Source organism: Xiphias gladius, chromosome 4, assembly GCF_016859285.1.
Source record: "Xiphias gladius isolate SHS-SW01 ecotype Sanya breed wild chromosome 4, ASM1685928v1, whole genome shotgun sequence".
NCBI lineage: Eukaryota > Metazoa > Chordata > Actinopteri > Istiophoriformes > Xiphiidae > Xiphias > Xiphias gladius.
The window spans coordinates 12,690,891-12,710,570 of NC_053403.1; the positions used below are offsets into that span (position 1 = coordinate 12,690,891).

General features: G+C 41.9%; 2 protein-coding genes across 5 annotated transcripts in view; one reads left to right on the top strand and one right to left on the bottom strand.

The window, feature by feature from the left end:
- The window catches only part of LOC120788730 (protein EFR3 homolog B), a 28,177-nt gene extending 26,751 nt beyond the window's left edge, over positions 1 to 1,426 (bottom strand). The window contains exon 1 of the mRNA XM_040124772.1: positions 1,314 to 1,426. Coding sequence (XP_039980706.1) covers positions 1,314 to 1,320 — 7 coding nt within the window. The 5' untranslated portion in view covers positions 1,321 to 1,426. The remainder of the gene's footprint in view (positions 1 to 1,313) is intronic.
- Positions 937 to 19,649, top strand: si:dkey-206f10.1 (adenylate cyclase type 8). Of its 4 annotated transcripts, none has more exons than XM_040124769.1 (23): positions 937 to 1,014; positions 2,740 to 2,876; positions 5,758 to 6,044; positions 7,693 to 7,894; positions 8,734 to 9,477; positions 10,282 to 10,431; positions 10,599 to 10,729; positions 10,953 to 11,064; positions 11,189 to 11,316; positions 11,480 to 11,638; positions 11,754 to 11,988; positions 12,162 to 12,332; positions 12,467 to 12,567; positions 13,161 to 13,362; positions 13,625 to 13,717; positions 13,974 to 14,134; positions 14,267 to 14,348; positions 14,594 to 14,752; positions 15,277 to 15,423; positions 15,727 to 15,819; positions 15,972 to 16,086; positions 16,279 to 16,481; positions 18,032 to 19,649. In XM_040124769.1, exons 4-23 carry the CDS (start codon positions 7,739 to 7,741, stop codon positions 18,245 to 18,247), a joined length of 3,558 nt encoding a protein of 1,185 aa, XP_039980703.1. In that variant the 5' UTR covers positions 937 to 1,014; positions 2,740 to 2,876; positions 5,758 to 6,044; positions 7,693 to 7,738; the 3' UTR covers positions 18,248 to 19,649. The 4 variants fall into 4 exon arrangements, with proteins under 4 accessions (XP_039980703.1, XP_039980705.1, XP_039980704.1 ...); XM_040124770.1 differs by lacking the exon at positions 937 to 1,014 and adding an exon at positions 1,050 to 1,073 and having other exon boundaries at positions 18,032 to 18,247; XM_040124768.1 differs by lacking the exon at positions 937 to 1,014 and adding an exon at positions 1,353 to 1,460 and having other exon boundaries at positions 18,032 to 18,247.
- The last annotated feature ends 31 nt before the right edge of the window (positions 19,650 to 19,680 follow it).

A 19,680-nucleotide genomic window follows, 5' to 3' on the forward strand; every position in this document is an offset into this window, starting at 1 on the left:
AACAGGACGGGAGGCTGTTCGCAACACGTCAGAACCCAAATAGTACTTTCCATTTGCAGCATGATATATCTTTTGGCACACATCGTGGCACCATATCAAAGAAAGCAACTTTTCAGTGAAATAATTCTCAATTCTTGTGACATAGAAACAGAAAAGGAGCCAGATAGAGAACAGAGGAGCTGGTGTTGGAACTTACCCTTGCCAACGCGATGGTCCAGAAGGGTACGACAGTCCAGTGCCAGCCTCTGAGAGGCCGGGACATCAGGCGCAGGCAAGGGCATGACAGGCAAACACACAACAAGCCACAAGCACGCACGCACACTCACACAAACACTACTCCTTTCATAGACACAGAAAAACTCCTAACTAAAGCCAAAAATTGACATGTAACACTGCAAGCTACAGACTAAAAATCTCTAATTATTCACTTATAATTCTTTAAAAAAGCTTCTGAAAACGAATCCTTGCTACCCTGCTTGACGGATAAACTAAATGCAAAACTGTACTCACTCACATGCATCCACAACTGCCCGGTTTGCAACTGCCCGCAACAAAACACTACACACATGCGTATGCATACACTTATCCTCAGTGAAGCTTGAACAGTGAACCCAGGTCCAACTTCTGTGCAAAGTTTGACACCAGAACAAACTCACAAATTCACTAAGAGTCCTTGCTGAAAACCAAATCGTATGTCCCTGTCTAGAGGCTTCTTAGTAATTTATGTTAGTACATCAGCAGGTTGACCGTATTAAGGAAGAGATTAGCGATTAGTCCTTCAATAGCAGCTCTGCTCTCTGTGCGCCACTCTCATTAATAAACATCTCACTGACACAAAGGGCCTCACTATCCACCAGAAGTCTCTCTCTGGGCAAGAGACACAGGGAGACACAGAAATAGGTGGGTGGAGAGAAGCAGGGAAAAGAGGGGAGCCGTGGGACAGCCATTCAGTCAGTGGGCTTGAGGTTCAAGGAATGTAGTCACCAGTGGATACCAACACAGGCAAAATGTCTGGTGAGTGATTTCAGTGCAAATTCACACACTTGGCAGCACAACAGGCACATCACAGACACGTATGTACACACCTGGAACACTCGTGCAAAGTTTTCTCTCACAAAACACTTACACAATCAGCAGTGATTTTTTTTTTTTTTTTTGTGGATTTGGACTAGGCAGCTCATATAAACTAGTTTTGACGTGCTCAGCAGAGCACTTTTTCTGCACCGCCCCACGTTCAACTTTTGGGGGGCTGTTGTTATTATTATGTCTTCAAGCGTGGGGCAGCAGGTGTTTAATAGTTGGGTGTTACTCACCTGTCATGTTGGATGCTAGTCACAAGGCGGCGGTGCTCTTCCAGGTTCACAGTGGCAGGGAGATGGGCGGCACTTCAGCCCAGAACTGAGTCTCCACCGGCGCTTGGAAAATCAGGAAAACCGCTGGATTGTCTTTGGCCTGTAGAAGTTAGTGTGCCCAAGTTATCTGATGCGCTACCACATATTGTTGATATTTGAACATGTTTGAACCTACCACAATATGGGGAATGCCGCGTGCAAACGTTTGTCTGGCCATTGTCAAGCAAATAGTGAAATTTGTCATCTTTTTACATCTGGATATTGATTCCAAATCATGACAGCTGCCAATAAATCAATTTTACGTTAGCATTGCTAGCCGTTACGGGATTCATTTAACTTTTTTCCTCTAATGATAAGCGTCTTCCTTGATTTCGATTAGGTTCAGACATAAACTTACGCTTGACCAAATTAACCAGGCTAACTGATATTATTCAAATGTAGAAATTCGTAAGCTTGCATTCGTCTATGCTACTAGTATGCTAACGTTAGCTAGCTGATTGAGAAAGCCCCTGGCTGCGCTCATCTGAACAACGTTAGTCGCCGTCAACACCCTTAACCTACCATGAAGTGAGCAAAGTCAAAATCCTCAAAATGTGTTGCATACGGACGGTTAACGTCAGCCACCCTGTCCTCGAAGTTCAGCTAGACCAGGACACCATACATTCAGTTACTATTCCTCCAGCTACCAGCTGTTACTGGCTAGCTGTACCTATGTGACAGCCTACCACTGGACACTAGCTTAAGTAATGTTTCTGCACATGCAGACCGGTTACAAACACAAACACACACACACACACACACACACACACACACACTGCCGGTGTTCTGTCTTTACATTTGTCAATATTGGAAAGATACTGGACAGATAAAGCAATTTATAGATGTAGAGAGATGAAGACCAAATAAATGCTTTAATATTACAGCATTATGAGTGAATTATAATCATGTTTGTTTGTTTTTGTTTTTTTAATGTGGCTATAATACCATACGCATACTGTGACTGTTAAGTAAGTGCTCACCTCATTATACCTGAGCTGAATTACAGTGAATATCATTATTCATGTGGCAAACCGACAATCATGGTTATAGAAGTCAGCTAAACATTGATAGAAATAAGTAAATTTATTTGATATACATTACCCTTCAATTTGTATTTTGTAATGCTGTTTCCAAAGCAGTGTTCATGTTTCGTTGTCTTATTTTGCTTATAGGGGAGTCCCATCAACGCTTGGTTAGACACAGTTTGTGAGGACTTTTCCACTCCCTGTCTAGCTCCCTTTGAAGACATGCTTTCCAACTAATCAATGGATGCTGATTCTAACTTATTAAAAGACTGCAGTTCCCTTTCCATTCATATAATCAACATTCATGTGTCCTGTTTTTGCAGAAGGCTAACAGAGATAGCCCTCCAGACCTCTGAATTGCTGCCAACACCTCCAGTTTGTTCAGCGGTTCAAGTATGAATGAAAAATAAAGATGCCTCAGCTAAAGCTCAGAACGGGTTTGGGAGGTTGTCATTTCAAGGTAAACTTGTAACTGCTCGTAGTTATTGTATTTTAATGCAAGAGTGGAAAATTAGTTGCAGAATTCTGCAGAAAATGTGAACCTCATAAAAGCTGCCCAGCATTACAGGGTCGTTGCATGTTTTGAAATGGGCTTACTGGGTACAGGCCCACGGGGTCTGGGTGCCCCCAAACCAGGGCCTCTGTGTGATATGATTGGTACTGATATTTCTTCTCGGACAGGCTAAGAGCACCATGAAAATCCTGCTGAAAGCCGGCTTTACACCCTCAGAAGCAGAAGCATTTATTCCTGTGGGAGAATAGGGACATTTTGCCCTAGTTCTTCTCACTATCACCGTGCTATAAGGGCCTTCCGTCTTTGGGGATGGGGTCTGATTGTTAGGGGGAGGGACTGTACACAGGGGCCGAACATCTCAAAATCTGCCAATGGTTAGTTGAAAATTTGTAAATTTTTTTAATGCAACACGTCTTTTTCATTGGTGGGAAAGAGCAGAGTGTCGTTATGAAAGGGGTTTAGAGCAGTCTCTACTTTGTTATGCAGCTTTGTTTTTACCTTAGCTGACCTGTACATGTCTTCACTTATAGGAGATTTGTCCAACTGCCAACAAAAGCTAACAATAATTCACTGTCCAACTGTAGTCTTGCGGCACACACACATGCTTACGCGGCACATTTGCGATACACACCGACAGACACGAATAGACCTCTATGTCCGGCATAAGTGCAAGGTTTGGCAAGCACGTAGGCCTTAGGCTCAGCTCTGTTGCTGGTTTGGCTTGAGTGCCTATGAGAATCACCTGACTAGTGGACAGCCAAAGCAGTTAATACTAATTACCTTCTGTGGTTTTACCCTTAGTGGACTAAACCCATCCCAACTCCTCCCTTAGGTGGACACAAGTTCACAGGCATTCCAAATGGAGTCACTAAATAAAAACACAGATTGAATGTGTATGGAGACAGACAGACAATAACTACAAGTGCTTATAATAAACACAAATGCAATTTTTTTCCAAAATCATCTACACTGATTTATTCATTCTCCCTCATTGTTTATAGTAACAGTGAGAGCTTATTAAACATATTTAAAGGGGCTTTATTGCACGCTTACCAAGTGTCAAAGAGCTATGCTGATGTGGTAGCAGTTAAAGTAGAACTAATTGCCTTAGACCTGGTGCCTATTTTTAGATGTACAGCAATCAGGTCCGAGCTAGAAATTCATTGTGGGACAGATGGGAACTCATTAGATCAGCCTTAGGGGCTTTGTGTGTTGCCTGGACACAATTAGCAAAGCAAGTTTCAAAAACTAACCAGCTTACAACCACAGGGACCACAGTCCTGCTGATGCTATCAGCCCTGTAAGAACTCATCATCATCAATACTGAGGTCTGCTTCGGTACACCTGTTGGTCTTGCTTTTGTTGGTCTGGGTTTGAGTCTCCCTCTGAATCATTAAATCCCTTTCCTGTTTCTTTACAGTGTTGACGCACAGTAAAATTTATCTTGATATTTTGGATATTTCATGTTTAAAACTGCAAATTAAAATATGCTACAAATTCTTTACTAAAACAGACGAATTTGAAAACGTAAGCCAGTTCATTTTTTGAAGAATAACTTGTAAACGCAACATCAGTATGCACCAGCAACTCAGTGTGCCCGCAAATGACACATCATGATAATGAAATACAATACAATATTATCTCCCATTGCTGCTAGATTATCAGGACGTTTGTGCATGGGTTACAGAATAGTCTTTGCTTAGCGTTAAGATTAACCAACCTGACATAGCTTATACAACCACACAAAAAATAACAAAAAGGACACAAAGGATTATATCACTGTATCACTGTTTTTAAAATTCATAACAGGAACATGTAGAGAAAATCTATGTGAACCTTTCAGTCAGTCGATGGATCTGTTATGTCTAGCCTTGACTCATTTTCTTCACAGAGTAGAAAAAAAAAGGAAGTGTTGCTGATCATTTACATTCAATAAGATGAAGAGTGTGACCCTCTTTTTATTGCTGGAATATATAGAGAAATGAAGGCCCCATTGGACTGTGTGAACGCCCACAGAGAAGCAGCCATAGAGAGGTTATAGGTGAAGTTGTGTAGGGAAACAATGTTTGAAGGTTTGGATTTAAAATCAGTGAGCCTATCCTTCAGGTCCAAATAAACAGTTTAGCTAGTCGTCATCAGATTAACATGCCACGGGTGTTTTTTTTTTTAATCATATCCCAAAGCTCACACAGTAGCTTGAAATTGTATCAAACACAATAAAATATACAAAAATGCATTTATTTTACAGCAAGCACTCAATAGTTGTTGGTCAGATAGATGTGTGATAACCTGTCACACCATCTTAGAAACAAATGAATTTAAATGCTTTAAGTAAAGGCTGTATGTAAGGCGCTGTTACCAGGTGGGGGGGAGGATTCAGCTTCCCTGCTGTCTGACCAGCCGGCCTGGCTTTGTAGGTCTTTTAGGTAATGTTTTTAGCTGTACACAGCCTGAAACAAGCCCGTCACCCCCGTGTCCCTAATTGCACAAATAAATACTCACATAACCAGGAGCACAAAGGCAGTGGAGCGCCAGCACCTCCTCACTTTTTATTTCTATGATGACATCAGATTGCAATTAGAGTGAATGAAAAACAAAAAAATGAAGATTGGCTCAAAGAGAGAGCATATGAAAATAGACTGATCGTAATGCTATTTAATTCAGGTGTCAACCCTGCTTATAAAAGGTTTGGTTGCCCTGGACAAAGGGTGAGCGCATTGCATTTACAGTATATTGATGTCGTCTTGGTGTCAGTGACCTCAGCTTTGCAGGCCAGTGAGAGTGGCTGCTGACTAACTAATCCTCTTTGCACTCCCCACTCCTATAGCTCCGCTTTGTTGCAGTTGCTGACTTCAATTCAAAACAGTCCAGGTGGTGACCTACAATCCTGCCAGAGCGACTCCACACATCTTGGCTGCTTTGGATTCTGCGTAACGGCGGGGACTACTTGAAGGTTCATTTTCCCATTTATGGATTATGCCTTAATTTGCAGATTCGTATGCAATTCCAAGTGCGATGGAATCAGCAAAAGTGGATTATGACGAACTGGCTGAATATATCCTATGGCAAAAGCTGGACATGAGGAGTGGATACATAATATGTAAAACAATACAGGTCAGTTTTCTATTGTGAACTTCTTTTTTACCCATAACAGGTGAAATCGCTAGCGTATGGGGAGCCTAAATTCAAATAGTACATGTATCAAAAATGCAATAAATAAGTCTGTATTTTATTTTTGAGAGTTATAATTGGCAGTATGCCTGTCACAGCCACATAACAAGTGATCCTTCCAGAGCAGAGAAACTCTAAATCTTGCTGTGTGATTATAACGTCAATAAAGGTGTTACCATAATATACCATTCACTCACAGGGTGATAATTTTTCAGCTGCCACAGTGACAGCCTTAATTAAACATGAAGCCCTTTTAAAATGAAGTGTTTTATCCAGTCTGCGCGGTTTGGATACATGGTCTTAATGAGAAGCAGGCTGGTGACAGTGGACTGTGAGTGGGTGGGAGAGCAGCATCAAGAGCCAGAAGGACCTGGAGGAGTTTAACTCTGGGCATTAACCAGCTCAGGTCTAAATCTGGCCACCAGATAATATGTTTGGAAAGCTGCCTTTCTCCTGGCACACACTGTGTCAACACGTGGAGCCTACCAGTTGGCTCTGTTCAACATGCTGAACGTGTGCAGCACTGTCAGTTCTGTCTGCATAAATCACCATTTTAAAAAGATTTTAAACATAAAAGATGCTTTTTTTTTTTGGAAGGTGTAACCACATTTATTTGGACACATATCGAGGTGGCCCAATGTATAGAACATATGAGGAGCTGTAATGACTATAAACTCATGCGGTGTATTCACACTCACAAAAGAGCAAAGATTCTCCTCATTTCACTTCAGTTTCAGAGGATGTTACTGTAGCTGTGGAATGGAAAGTGTAATGGAGATGTAAGAAAGTGGGTAACTGTGACCTCCAGGCAGTGATCAGTAGAAAGGAAACAGTCATCAATTTGAAGCAAGTTTTTTTCAATTAATATTACATAAATCACTGAAAGTTTTATGCTGCTGATAGTGTTTACTGAGCATTTTTTTTTATCATGCTGTACTAAAAACAACATTCCACAGACACTGTTAGTGTGGCCATTAAAGATTTATAGATTTAGTTCAGGCTAAAAAGTGGATTTAGGAGGGCTTACTTTATACTTAGGATGACCCCGGTTTAGATAACACATTGTAAGCCAAGATTATAAAAGTCAGTTTGTAGTGGGTCAGCAACAAACAATTAATTTATTATCAATTCATCTAGCGTTTATTTTCTCGATTGATTGAATAATCATTTGGTCTCTGAAATGTCAGCAAATAGCATAACATGCCCATCACGACTTCCCAGAGCCCTTTTTGGCATATTAAAATGTCTTGTTTTGTCTGACCAACAGAAAATATTCACATTTGAGGAGCTGGAACCACTGAATTTTTCCCATTTTGCTTGAAAAATTACTGAAAAGAGAATAGTTGCGGATTGGTGTTCTGTCGATCAACTTATCAATCGATGGACTAGTCATTTAAGCTCTAGTTTGTATCATGTTGATGTAGCTTTGCTCTTTTATGGACATTAGGACATTAAATAGGCCAAAGAGATCTAAAACCTCTTAGTGATGTGTTGTTTTTTTTTTAATCTAAATATCAGTGAAGAAGGTCCTGACTAACCACCAGCTTTTTCTCCTCTTTCACCTCCTGCATTTTCACCGTTCCCATTCCAGACTGCCACATCCTCCTGATCTGAGAACAACAGCTAAGGTCATCACCATGGTGACCTTTGCTGAGACCACACAGGTCTCCCCTATGGGGCTGTGTGAGCCGCCCTGCCGAAACACGACCCTGTCCCCCGGGCTGCGGCGGAAAAAGATGCTGTGGAAGAATGCTGTAAAACACATCCTTATCCAGCAGGAGCTCAGCGCCCAGGTGACTGGTTATCCCCACACTCGTCAGTAGATCTGGTGCATCCCGATGGAACTGTTGTTTGTACTGTTTTGTTATCTATTGTTTTGTACATATTCCCTTACAGCATTATAAGGAATGGGGCACTGAAACAGACATGGTATCCTCTGAACCTTTGAGTCATGTTACACAAACCCAGGAAAGTTGAACTAAACTAAAACTTGGATGTTTTTGATGCTATGTATTCATTGACAGCATGAACATGAAATATAAGGCCAAAGCAGTCTAGATTATCCATGCAGTAATGAAATGTTGTAATTCAGTGTAACTTGTATGTTAAGGGTCACTACACCCCAATAACTAAGAATCTAGTTTGTCACTTATGGTGTCTAGCAATGCAGACAGTTTGGGATTTTTAGTTATACATATATATATCTATATATAGATATGTATAGATATATAGATATAAATAAAGATATATAGATATATAGATATATATAGATATACAGCAGTGTATTTCACAATGTATTTCACAAACTTGTTGGCAACTTACCATGAAGACACTGCAAGACTCCGCACCACCGTATGCTCAGCTGTGATGCTTACTCTGCTTCATGTGCTGCAGACAGTGCTGAGAGTATTGTAAACAGTGAAGTCAGAGAGGGCTCTTCTGGATTAAACTATGTGATTCTGAATTATGTTCTATTAAAAAAAGTTTTCATATGGGCGCATATCGGACAGTATGTACGCTGATACCGATAGATCTGTGAAACGCCAATATCGACTGATAAAATCGGCTGACCGGGAACAGGAACAGTGCCTTTTACAGTAAACAAATCTGGTTTTCTGTTGCATTATGACAGGTTGGTGTGGAACCAGCACGCAAAATCTTTGTGACAGACGTCTACATGGAGGAGATCAACAGACAAATCCGCAACAAGGCCTCACGTGGGGTCACAAAACGTCGTTCCTCTACATTCAGAATCCACCCTTCTCAGGCCCGCGGTTCCACCAGCACACACAGCAGTGTCAGAGGGTCTTTCAACGATTACGCCAGCGATGCCGACTTCTTTGTGCACTGGGGTCGCACTGTTCGTGGTGTCTACATACCCACCCTGAGGCACACCTTCAAGTCCCGTGACCTGGAGAAACTCTATCAGCAACACTCTTCTCACCAAAGACGCAACTCTCTTGCCATCACAAATGTAATTGATGCTGTGGCCAAGCTGCATGTGTTGGTTCTGTACCTGGCGTTGGCCCCAGAGGCAGTAACGGACACTCTGCGTGGCTGCCTGACGGGCATTTTCATGTTGTTTGCTATAGCACTGTGCATTGTGGTGTTAACCTGCAAAGACTCCATGTCTCCACGGTGGCTCCACTATGCTGGCCTAGCTAGCTGGCTGTCACAGACCACACAGGTGCTGGGAGGACTGGTATATGGACTAGAAAAAGACCCGTCATGGTACGTTTTGTTCACCTTGTTCTCCACATACACACTGCTGCCGTTACCTCTGCTGTGGGCCATGTGCGCCGGCTCCCTTACCTCAGTGCTACACCTTCTGGTGGAGATAATGCGCTACTACAATGATCTGGTGCTCTTGAGAAAGGTAAGGAAATCAGCTGACTTACTGGACTTGAACTGTTGAATGCTGATATATTAAACCTTAACAATATTGTCCCCCCAGAGGGATATTACAAAGTGTTAAGTCTGAAATTTCTTTTTATTATTCAATATCAAACCAAAAATGCTCCTTATTGGATACAATCCTTCAAGATATTACTTTAGTGTAAAACTATACCACAAATTTTTCATCACAGATGAAGATTAAAAAAACAAGTTAAAATAAGTTTTACATTCCTGTTCCAGATAAACTAATGTGCCTGCATAGCACAATGTTCTAAGAATGTATAAAACACTGGCTAAGAATATAACCCCCCTTTCTTTACCTATCTCTACTCCTCTATGTGTGCATTTCCCATTTTTCAAAGTGTAAACACTCTTTTGAAATGAACCTGCTTATTATGCAGATGAAGACATGGTTCATCCATGAATTGGATTTGATACTGACATAACCATGAGCCTATAATTGGACTTAGAGAGTTTAGGTTGGTTTAGAAACTGCAAATGCAAATGTGGGCATTAAAGCCCACTGGGACACTGTAAGTGATATTGGGCTGTACAAATAATCTTATCATCAAATGAATCTCTTTATCTTTCTGTCCTCTGCCTGCTCTACATCCAGATATTGTGTACGAGCTTACTATATACATGACATTTCCCTTTGATGTCCCCCTAGTTGTGTGAAAGCAGAGCCCATTTCCTGTGTCTAATCTCATGCTTTTACCCAACATGCTGTGGATGTTCACGGTTAAATAAAGTGATTTAAATGTATACTTTCCACTGGATGCAGGTGTTTGCCAAAGGCCTACTGTACCTGGGTATGAACACAGCTGGCTTGTTCATCCACTACCTGACAGACCATGCCCAGAGACAGGTCTTCCTGGAGACGCGGCGCTGCATTGAGGGTCGCCTCAAACTAGAGCAAGAGAACCAGAGACAGGTCTGTAGTGTGAAGGCTACCATTGTGCTTTAGGGCTAGAATTGGAGGAATATGTAGACAGGGAAATACTGTATTATGACCACTGTAGACTTAAACTGTGTTTAAATAGGAATTATGCTGGTTGTACCATTCCCTGTCACATTTGGGCTTGTTATGTTGGCACACAGGAGCGTCTGGTGCTGTCAATACTGCCTCGCTTTGTTGCCTTGGAGATGATTGCTGACATGAGTTCATTGGAAGATGAACTCAATCCTCAGGAGTTTCACAAGATCTATATCCACCAGTACAAAGATGTCAGGTACACACATACGCACAATGGTATTTATGAGGCTTATATTTATATCTCAGAATCAGAACTTTCAAATATGTATATGTAATAAGTGTCGTGTTTTTCTTTGATTTACAGTAAGTCTAGTATGTGTTGACTGGAACAGCACAGTTTGACAGGGAACTCAAATAATTTGAATGTGTCTTGCATCAATATTCTTTCTTTCACAGTTGTCTGTCTCTCCTCTCTGCAGCATCCTTTTTGCAGACATCAAGGGCTTCACTCTCTTGTCCATGAACCTGTCGGCACAGGATCTGGTTCGAACCCTCAACGAGCTCTTTGGACGCTTTGACCGACTGGCAGAGGTGAAAACCTGAGCCCTTTTTCAATTTTTTTTTTCTTTTTTTAATAAATAATATATTTTGGATACAAATTCTTTTCTAATGACACTCTTATTTCTAATTTCCCTGGTGTCTTCTCTCATGGCAGGAACACCACTGCCTGCGAATAAAGATACTGGGAGACTGTTACTACTGTGTGTCAGGGGTCCCCGAGCCACAGCGTGCCCATGCCCGTTACTGCGTTGAGATGGGCCTGGCTATGATCAACGCTATACGGTCAGTCTTAACTCAGTGGCGTCAAACCCCACTGGGTCCCTAAATTCTGACTAGAACTGTCAAAGTTCACCATAAGATATGATGAATGCTGATCTATCACAAAACAGCAGACATTCATACAATGTGTCTACTGCATTGCAACTTGACTTCCAACCAACACCAGGTACGTGAGGAAGCAGTTAAACTTTGACATGGACATGAGGATCGGGATTCACACAGGATCTGTCCTATGTGGGGTGCTCGGGCTGCAGAAATGGCAGTTTGACGTGTGGTCCTGGGACGTGGGCATCGCCAACATGCTGGAGGCCGGGGGAATACCAGGGTGGGTGTCTCTGCTGGTACCAGCAGAGTAATTCATTTCCTCTTGTTATGATTGGAGAGTATTTCATTGTACATCAGAACTTTTTTTTTTTCTGCTTGTCTTCTCCGTCATCCAGACGCATCCACATCTCAAGGGCAACTCTGGACTGTCTAGAGGGCACCTACAAGACAGAAGATGGTCATGGCCGTGACAGGAACGAGTTTCTAAGGAGACACAACATCGACACTTTCCTCATCTGCCCTCAGGAGGAAAGGAGCAAAGCTGACCACACTGAGCCCCCCAAAGTACAGAAAACAAATCGAACTTGGAACCTGGAGATGCCTTTTGGGAACGTCATCAACATGAACAGTGTAGGTGCAGGGATACAAAATAGAAGGAAAAAATTGTGTTCTTGGTCTTGTGTGCCTAGTGTCAAGTTTCGATCCCAGTAACTATGGCACGAGGCATAGAGGCACAGATTATTTAAACAGAAAACATTACTTGATCAGTCTCACACCATTCATATTCTTTCCTTGTACTGTAGATCCTGGCCTCCTTTACAAACGGTTCACTGCCCAACATATGGCAGTCCACCTCCAAAGAGATCAACAAACGAATCCAACATGCCATAGAGGTCCGAAGCAGTGAGCGTATGCACAAGGAGCACATCACTCCACTGACCCTGGTGTTCAAGGACACGCACATCGAGGACAAGGTACGCAGGTATAGAGGCACGCCAGGAAGGTACCGGTGGGGGGAAAATAAGTCAGGAAAGTCACGTAGCAGTGCCTGAAATGCCAAGAGCAAACCATGTTGATCTTTTTTTTTCATCTCTTTGGGTTGCTTCAGTTCTCCCAGATGAGAGACGAAATGTTCAACTCCAACTTGGTCTGTTCCTTCATCATGCTCCTCTTTCTCATGGCTGCCCAGACGCTCATCCCAGCTCCCAGGTAGGAAAACACCAACCCTGTCCAGTCCAAGGTCACGCTGTAAGCCCTGCATTTAGTTTATAGGGGCTTATCAGGTTAGAATGGTTCATATATGCCCATTTATTTAAACCTAAAGCCAACTTCATTCATATGTTAAAGGTCAATGATATTTTCACATTAATATTGCCTGGCTGGTCACTCAGAGTTTCCCTGTATACCAACAACAACAAGTGACAAAACCTCAAAATCATGACACCGGATGCTCTGTTAATTTTGCTGTCGATGGATTTAAGGTTTTAATAAATTCTCTATCAAAAAGTCAGAAAGAATCTGACTGAACAATATCAGTTTTTTTCCTGAAAATATCAGCTTTCAAATACAATTTGTTTAACCATACTAAAGTTTACTGCACTGTTTGTGTGATTTTAAAGCCACTATGTGTACTATTTGATTTTTTTTTTATTTTCACTGTGGTGCCATCTGCAGGTAGTGGTAATGAACTGCGTCACAGACTTCGTCTTGTTTCTTAATTGTACCTTGGATTCACATTTTCCCTCCCTTTCATCCCATCCTTCTTCTCCCTCCTGTCCTCTTCTGTTGTTCTTTCTCTGCAGGCTGTTCCCAGCCATCCTCCAGTTTTCAGTCTTTCTGCTCGCCTACATGCTGCTGCTGCTGTTGGCCCTGGCTGAGGAGTTCAAGTGGACTCCTGCCGCACTGCAACAGTTCTGCTGCTGGATCCATGAAAACAACAGTGCCCGCAACCTTCTCACCCTTACTGCCATCATCATCAACTTCGGCTTGGCCTCTACTGACATGGTGAGAGGCTAAACAACGCAGGGCCAGATTTACATACTTGGAAAGGGTTAATAAATGGTCTTCTCCCCGCCACATTTTTCCTTCTTACTTTGCTCTGCATTCGCATTTACTCTGATTGATACAAAGAGCAGCTCAAATCTTTAGTATGTCTAAATAACAAATGTGTATCCGTTTCGTTTTGATTCGCCGTCTTTCAGCCTTTTGTTAGTTGTCAGAGGTTTTTATCTGACCTGTATGTTGTATGCTGTGTGCCTGGTTTCAGGTATGGTGCATTCTCACAAACACAGGAGAGGCTGATATGATGGACAGAACTAACACACCCTCACGTCCTCTCACTGCCTGCATGTACCCTGAGGTATGGACAAGAGTAGTTTATATTTTCAATTTTACAACATATTACCTGAATAGATTTCCTGTTGGTTCATCTCATTTTTTGAATAAGTACAAACAATACCTGTCAACATTTGGTCTTGTCCTATATAATATGTTTTCACATTTTCTTCAACAAAAGTTATCTCACCCAATCTGCATATTTCTTTTTTTTTTTTTACTTCAAGAACAGGGTTGCCAGGGTTCACTCTAACTTCTTCTTCTCTTCACCGTTTGTTCAGGTCTTTGTCTTGAGCGGTGTGATCGCCATGGTGACTTGTGCCGTGTTTCTGCGTCTCAACTCTCTGCTTAAGCTGGCGGTCTTGCTGCTGGCGGTGGCTGTATACTCCTACCTCATCCACCTGGCCTTCCTCACGCTCACACGCCACGATATGCTACACAGGTCAGTGCAAAAAACATACACTGCATTAACTGCTACTGCGCGACTGTTGTGCTTAACATCTCTTTAGCCACATTTTCCCCTTTATTCCATAATTTACATATATTCAACCTCTCTTCATTGACTTCTGTGCAGGTCTCACTATGTCAGGAGAAAAGGAATCTCCATCCTTCTCATGGTGATGTTTATTGTTGCTGTCTTCTACAATGGGCGGCAGGTACTGTTAAACTCAGTGACGTTTTCCTTCTTTTAAACCTGCTGCTATTAAACCCGGTTTGCCCATAGTATTTTTGAAATGCAGTTTGAATATTAGCTTTAGTCAGTCATCATGGAATCATTTTTCTACCCTGCATTACTGAGACCAGAACTGTTGACTGCCAAACTGGGCAGATGGGTAAAGGAGTGTGTCACATAAAGGCGGGTGATCTCTGATGGATGCTGCATCTGCCCTTTGTTCCCCAGTGGGAGGCCACTGCCAGACTGGACTTCCTGTGGCGTCTGCAGGCCCAGCAGGAAGTGGAGGACATGAGAGAGCTGCGGGAGCACAACGAGTGTTTGTTGCACAACATCTTGCCTGTGCACGTGGCCCGACATTTCCTGGACCGGAGCAAGAATGACGAGGTACCGAAAACACCCTGACTCCTTCGATCTCACCTCTGACTCTGACAATGAGTTCACATAACTCTTGCTATTCTTTGTTTTTTTCCTCCACTTATTTGTCCTTCAGTGCCTTTATCAAGGTAGAACAAATTTATTTTAAAATTATATTTCGGGAAATATCGATTGGACTATATTGTAAGTTTATGTCAGTTCTGTTGTTTATGGCTTTCTGTGAATATAGAAATAAATGGAGACAAAATGTTATGTAATAAATGTAAAAAACATATGGGATAGGAATTGTGCAACCTGATTTTCATTTCAAATCCTTCAGGGGACTTTTTAAGTGTTTTTAGGCTATGCAGTCACATTTTTGGACCTTTTATTGTTAGTTGTTTCACTGCCCGTCTTTTGGGAACAACAGCTGACCTCTTGCCCTGATAACTAAATGTTTCACTGAATAAATCAGTTCAGATATCACCCAAACAAAGAGGCTTTTAGGAATGCGCGGGTCAGGATTAATGTGCATGACACAATTTTCGTTTCAGGAGCTTTACTCACAGTCCTATGATGAAGTGGGTGTTATGTTTGCCTCCATTGCTGGGTTCAATGAGTACTTCGAGCAGAAAGAGATCAAACATGAAGGAGTGGACTGCCTCCGACTGCTGAATGAAATCATTGCTGGCTTTGATGAGGTGGGTATAAGACTGTGCCCTAAACAGTAGGTTCAGATTATTTATTTAACCATATATTTAACTATATTGTAGGGCAATTGTTAAATTGTTCAAATAGTATAGATATACAGTATATTCCCTGATGCTCAGTCAGAGAACTTGAAACAGTATCTTCTTTCCTCTTCAACTGATGAAAATGAATGACAGAGATGGTGCCGTTCAATCCAGGTCTTGCTGTTGACAAAGGGGATTTGCTTCTCATTGCATGACATAAGATTGGTGTGCAATTTTGTATCACTGTCTCTAAATATTTCTTATTACAAGTTGTTGGAGGAGTCGTACTTCCACTACGTGGAGAAGATCAAAACCATTGGGAGCTGCTACATGGCCGCCTCTGGCTTGGCTCCAGACCGAGAGGTGAGACATCCTCTTGTACTCAGTCGGCATTTTTTTGTTTTGGGTACATTTTTGCCCTTCCATCACTGGTAGCAGCTTTAATAAATTCATTCTCCCACTCTGTCTCTGTCTAACTATCTATCTATCTCTTTCTCCGTCTCTCTCTCTCTCAGGTATCCATGGATGAATGGAATCACCTGAGTGAGCTGGTTTTATTTGCGTTGGCAATGCAAGAGACCTTGAAAGAAATGAACAGGCACTCTGCCAAAAACTTTCAGCTGCGCGTGGGTAAGTGGCTGACCTCCCACACACCCACACACACACCCACATGCACGCAGACACACACACACACACACACACACACACACACACACACATGCTCACACAAACAAGCTATTGCTGATAATAGACCATCAAAGATCTACTACTTTTCAATCATTTTGTCTGAAGTAAATTCTTTTCTTCGTTGGGCTCAAACAGGCATTGCTCATGGGCCGGTGGTCGCAGGTGTGATCGGTGCCACCAAGCCGCAGTATGACATCTGGGGGTCGACAGTGAACCTGGCCAGCCGCATGGACAGCACAGGTGTTAGCGGACGCATCCAGGTACCCGAGGCCACGCGCCGGATCCTGGCAGAATGGGGCTTTGTCCTGGAACTACGTGGAGAAATATTTGTCAAGGGGGTGAGTAGCGTTAAGGCAAGCTTAATAAGGTTCAGTTAAGTTCCATATTGAAGGTAGGGCACTAGGGTCTAACTGCCACAAATACATGAGGAATAAAGCTTTAATCAAACTTCTTATGGACCCATGTTTTCAAGAACAGCGATCGTACAGCCAGGGAACTGTGGTTGCATCTATTTCTCTCTCATTTCCTGAGGTCTTTCCAAAGTCTGTAGTAAAGGGTTAATGTTGCCCAAAATTCTTTAAAAAAAAGTGAGTGACCCCATGATGTGATATTCATAAATCTGTAATTGGAGAATTTTATATGTATTAACTTTATATTTAAATTTCCGTATGTTGTGATAAAGCAAATGTTACCTTTTTCATTAGTGCATCCTTTTCTATATTGTCAGTTCTTACTGTCAGTTTTCCAGCTGTGGTAAAAGTTAATTTTAATCACTTGCATGCCAACCTTATTATGTATTTGATTTAACACTGACATGTTTGGTTCAAAGGCACAATTAAATGGGCCGAGCAGGTGTCTCCTAATACTTTGGTTAGTTAGACCTTTTCTCAACTATCTCTGGCACATGCAGACCATGTTTGATTGACACCCTTCTTTACGTTTTGACATGTTTCCTATGTTGTTTCCATTTTGTACAAAAACCTTCGCTATTTGCTGTGTAGAGAGAATTATTATGTCCTAAACAAATGATCCCACAATTCAAAATAAAAGTAGTGGCCAAGTGGTGGTCACCAACCATGCACCAGCTGACATTAATACACTGTGCAGGCTTCATTATTCATGATATAGTGCACTATATTTACCCTCTAGCATTTCATTCTGAGTCCCACAGTGCAATGAGTCGCATTGTGCGGCTCTACACTGAGGCTCAGTGAGTGATGACACAAAGGGACGACAATTAGTAAGTGTCTGAAATCTCAATTTACTGCTCACTATTGAATAAAACTACTTTAGTGACTGTTATATAGGGAACAGTGAATGAGTGAACTGGGGGCTGTTTTCAGACGCAGCCATTTTGACATGTCACGGTAGGAAAAGCACGGGTGTAACTGATAACATTAAAGACAGCTCTGTTCAATTTCAAATGTCCCAGTAAGCCACCCCAGGGATACATGCGTGCACAGTACCGTGGCCCTGAAAGTGACGCACCTGAATTGTGATTAATGTTATTTAGTAATGCAATACGTCTGTCGTGAAAAGGTCTGTCACCTCCACAAATTCAAGCTCCACCTGCTCTAACTGATCAGTCAGGGAAGGTGAAAACACCTGTACTGGGGACCAGGAATGGACAGCTTAAGATAGGCCTACACACAAGTAAAAGCAATTACTCATCAGGACAAGTGTAGAAATAAACCCTACTTGGCATGAGGGAACAACTAAAACAAGGGGGACACCTACTGGTGAAAAGAAACAACAGAGAGAATAATAAAATCAAAGCTAACATGTTGCCTGCTTTGCATTTCTGTTCAGCCGGGAGACATTTAGTGCATGAAGCATTGAATATCTGAGAAAGGATTACCAAACTGTTTGACCGCTGTACTCACTGCAGGTGAGCGAGCGCCAGGGGAAAGTCCGCACCTATTTCATCAGCTCCATGCGCAGTAAGGCGGCCAATGTTGGAACAGATGGCCGCATGAGGGGGCGGACGGCAGGACGCATGACGCTGGCAGGAGTGGTGTTTGGTCTCGTCCAGGCCAGACACAAGGAGAAGATGAGAGAGACCAACGGGGGGTTCAGCCTGACTCCCCGCACCCTGCAGTGCTGAGTCGGCTGTTAGGGTCCAAAGACTGCAGGTAGAGGAGGACGCAGTCCAACCTGTATTGTTGCTACTTTCTACTTTCTCTAAACCTTGCCATAACAAGATTAGCTGCTGCACACTGGTCACAGGATACATTTTTCGACCATGATTGTGTCCTCCTCAGCTTACCTGTTGTCTCAAAAAGATATATTATTAAAGGTTTTGGACAGTATTGTGCTTAATCGACACATATGGGAACTCATCCATGGTCAAATTTCTTAAGTTCTAAAGCTGAGCTTTAATCTTTGAATTCACGATAGAGTGGTGTGTTCTGAACTTTGCTTAGAAAGGACCTAACTGTACTACCGGCCTCTTTTACAGTAAGTCTGAGTATCTTGAGAGCACCACTTTCTTTTTTTTATTGCCATATCTCCACATCATAAGCTCTGTTATCAGTTTTTAAGTTCATTTTGTATGAAATTATCAAAAGCCAACTTGTCTTTTTTTGTTTTGTTTGTTTTGTTTTGTTTTGTTTTTTTGCTGTGATGATACTGTAGCAAGTCCTCAGACCTCTAAGCCAAAACACAGAATACCTCAAAACAACCAGCTCAACCTCATAGTCTACCAATGGCCTGTAAGATACTGACTATGTTTCAATTTACTTATCTTGCATCATTTTTACAATTTTCCACTGTTTCATATCGTGAGCTGACACAATATTTCTACTTAATATCTGCTCTAGGGACTTTATCTCTATAAACATACAACAATGCAGCTACAGAAGTCTTGATTGCTGCTTGGTTTCACATTGTACATTTTGTTCATAGCTCCTAGTGAGGTGGTATTTCTCTTCTTCTCATGTCACTGCCAGTATTGCTCTGGATTTCTGTGGTTTTTCCTGTGATTTAAGTCACACCACAGCCAATTCAGTTTTGCCTCAGTGCCCAGTGGTTACTCTCACTTTAGTTACTTTACTACAGTTATATTTAGTGAAACTCAAAAAAGAGACTGAACCGACTTAAGTGGAAAAAAAACACCTCCCAGCTCTCTTTTTCTTGGTGTCATAATACTTTGTGTTATAGGCGCACATTGATGCCGTCTTATGAAAACCACGCAAATCTGAATTGAGTTTCTTCGTGTTTAAAAAGTAGAGATTGACTTCCTCTGTGGGATTCCCAGAGGACTTACTCAGTTACTGGTGATATCAGACTTTTTCAAACTAAAGGGTTTGGTTGTAAATCCATGAACCCATCAAAATGTAAAGAATAGGAACCAAAAGTCTTTTTCAATTTATGTATTATACCTGAGGTCACATCCTAAAAAAAATACTGGGCTGGGCCTTTAAAATAAGGCTGTGTTTTCTGAAAGTTTGGCATTCTGGAAATGTAATCTGTAACGGTCAAGTTGTAACATTTTGTTATTCATTTTTCCGAGCTATATTATGTTTTTTATTTTATTTT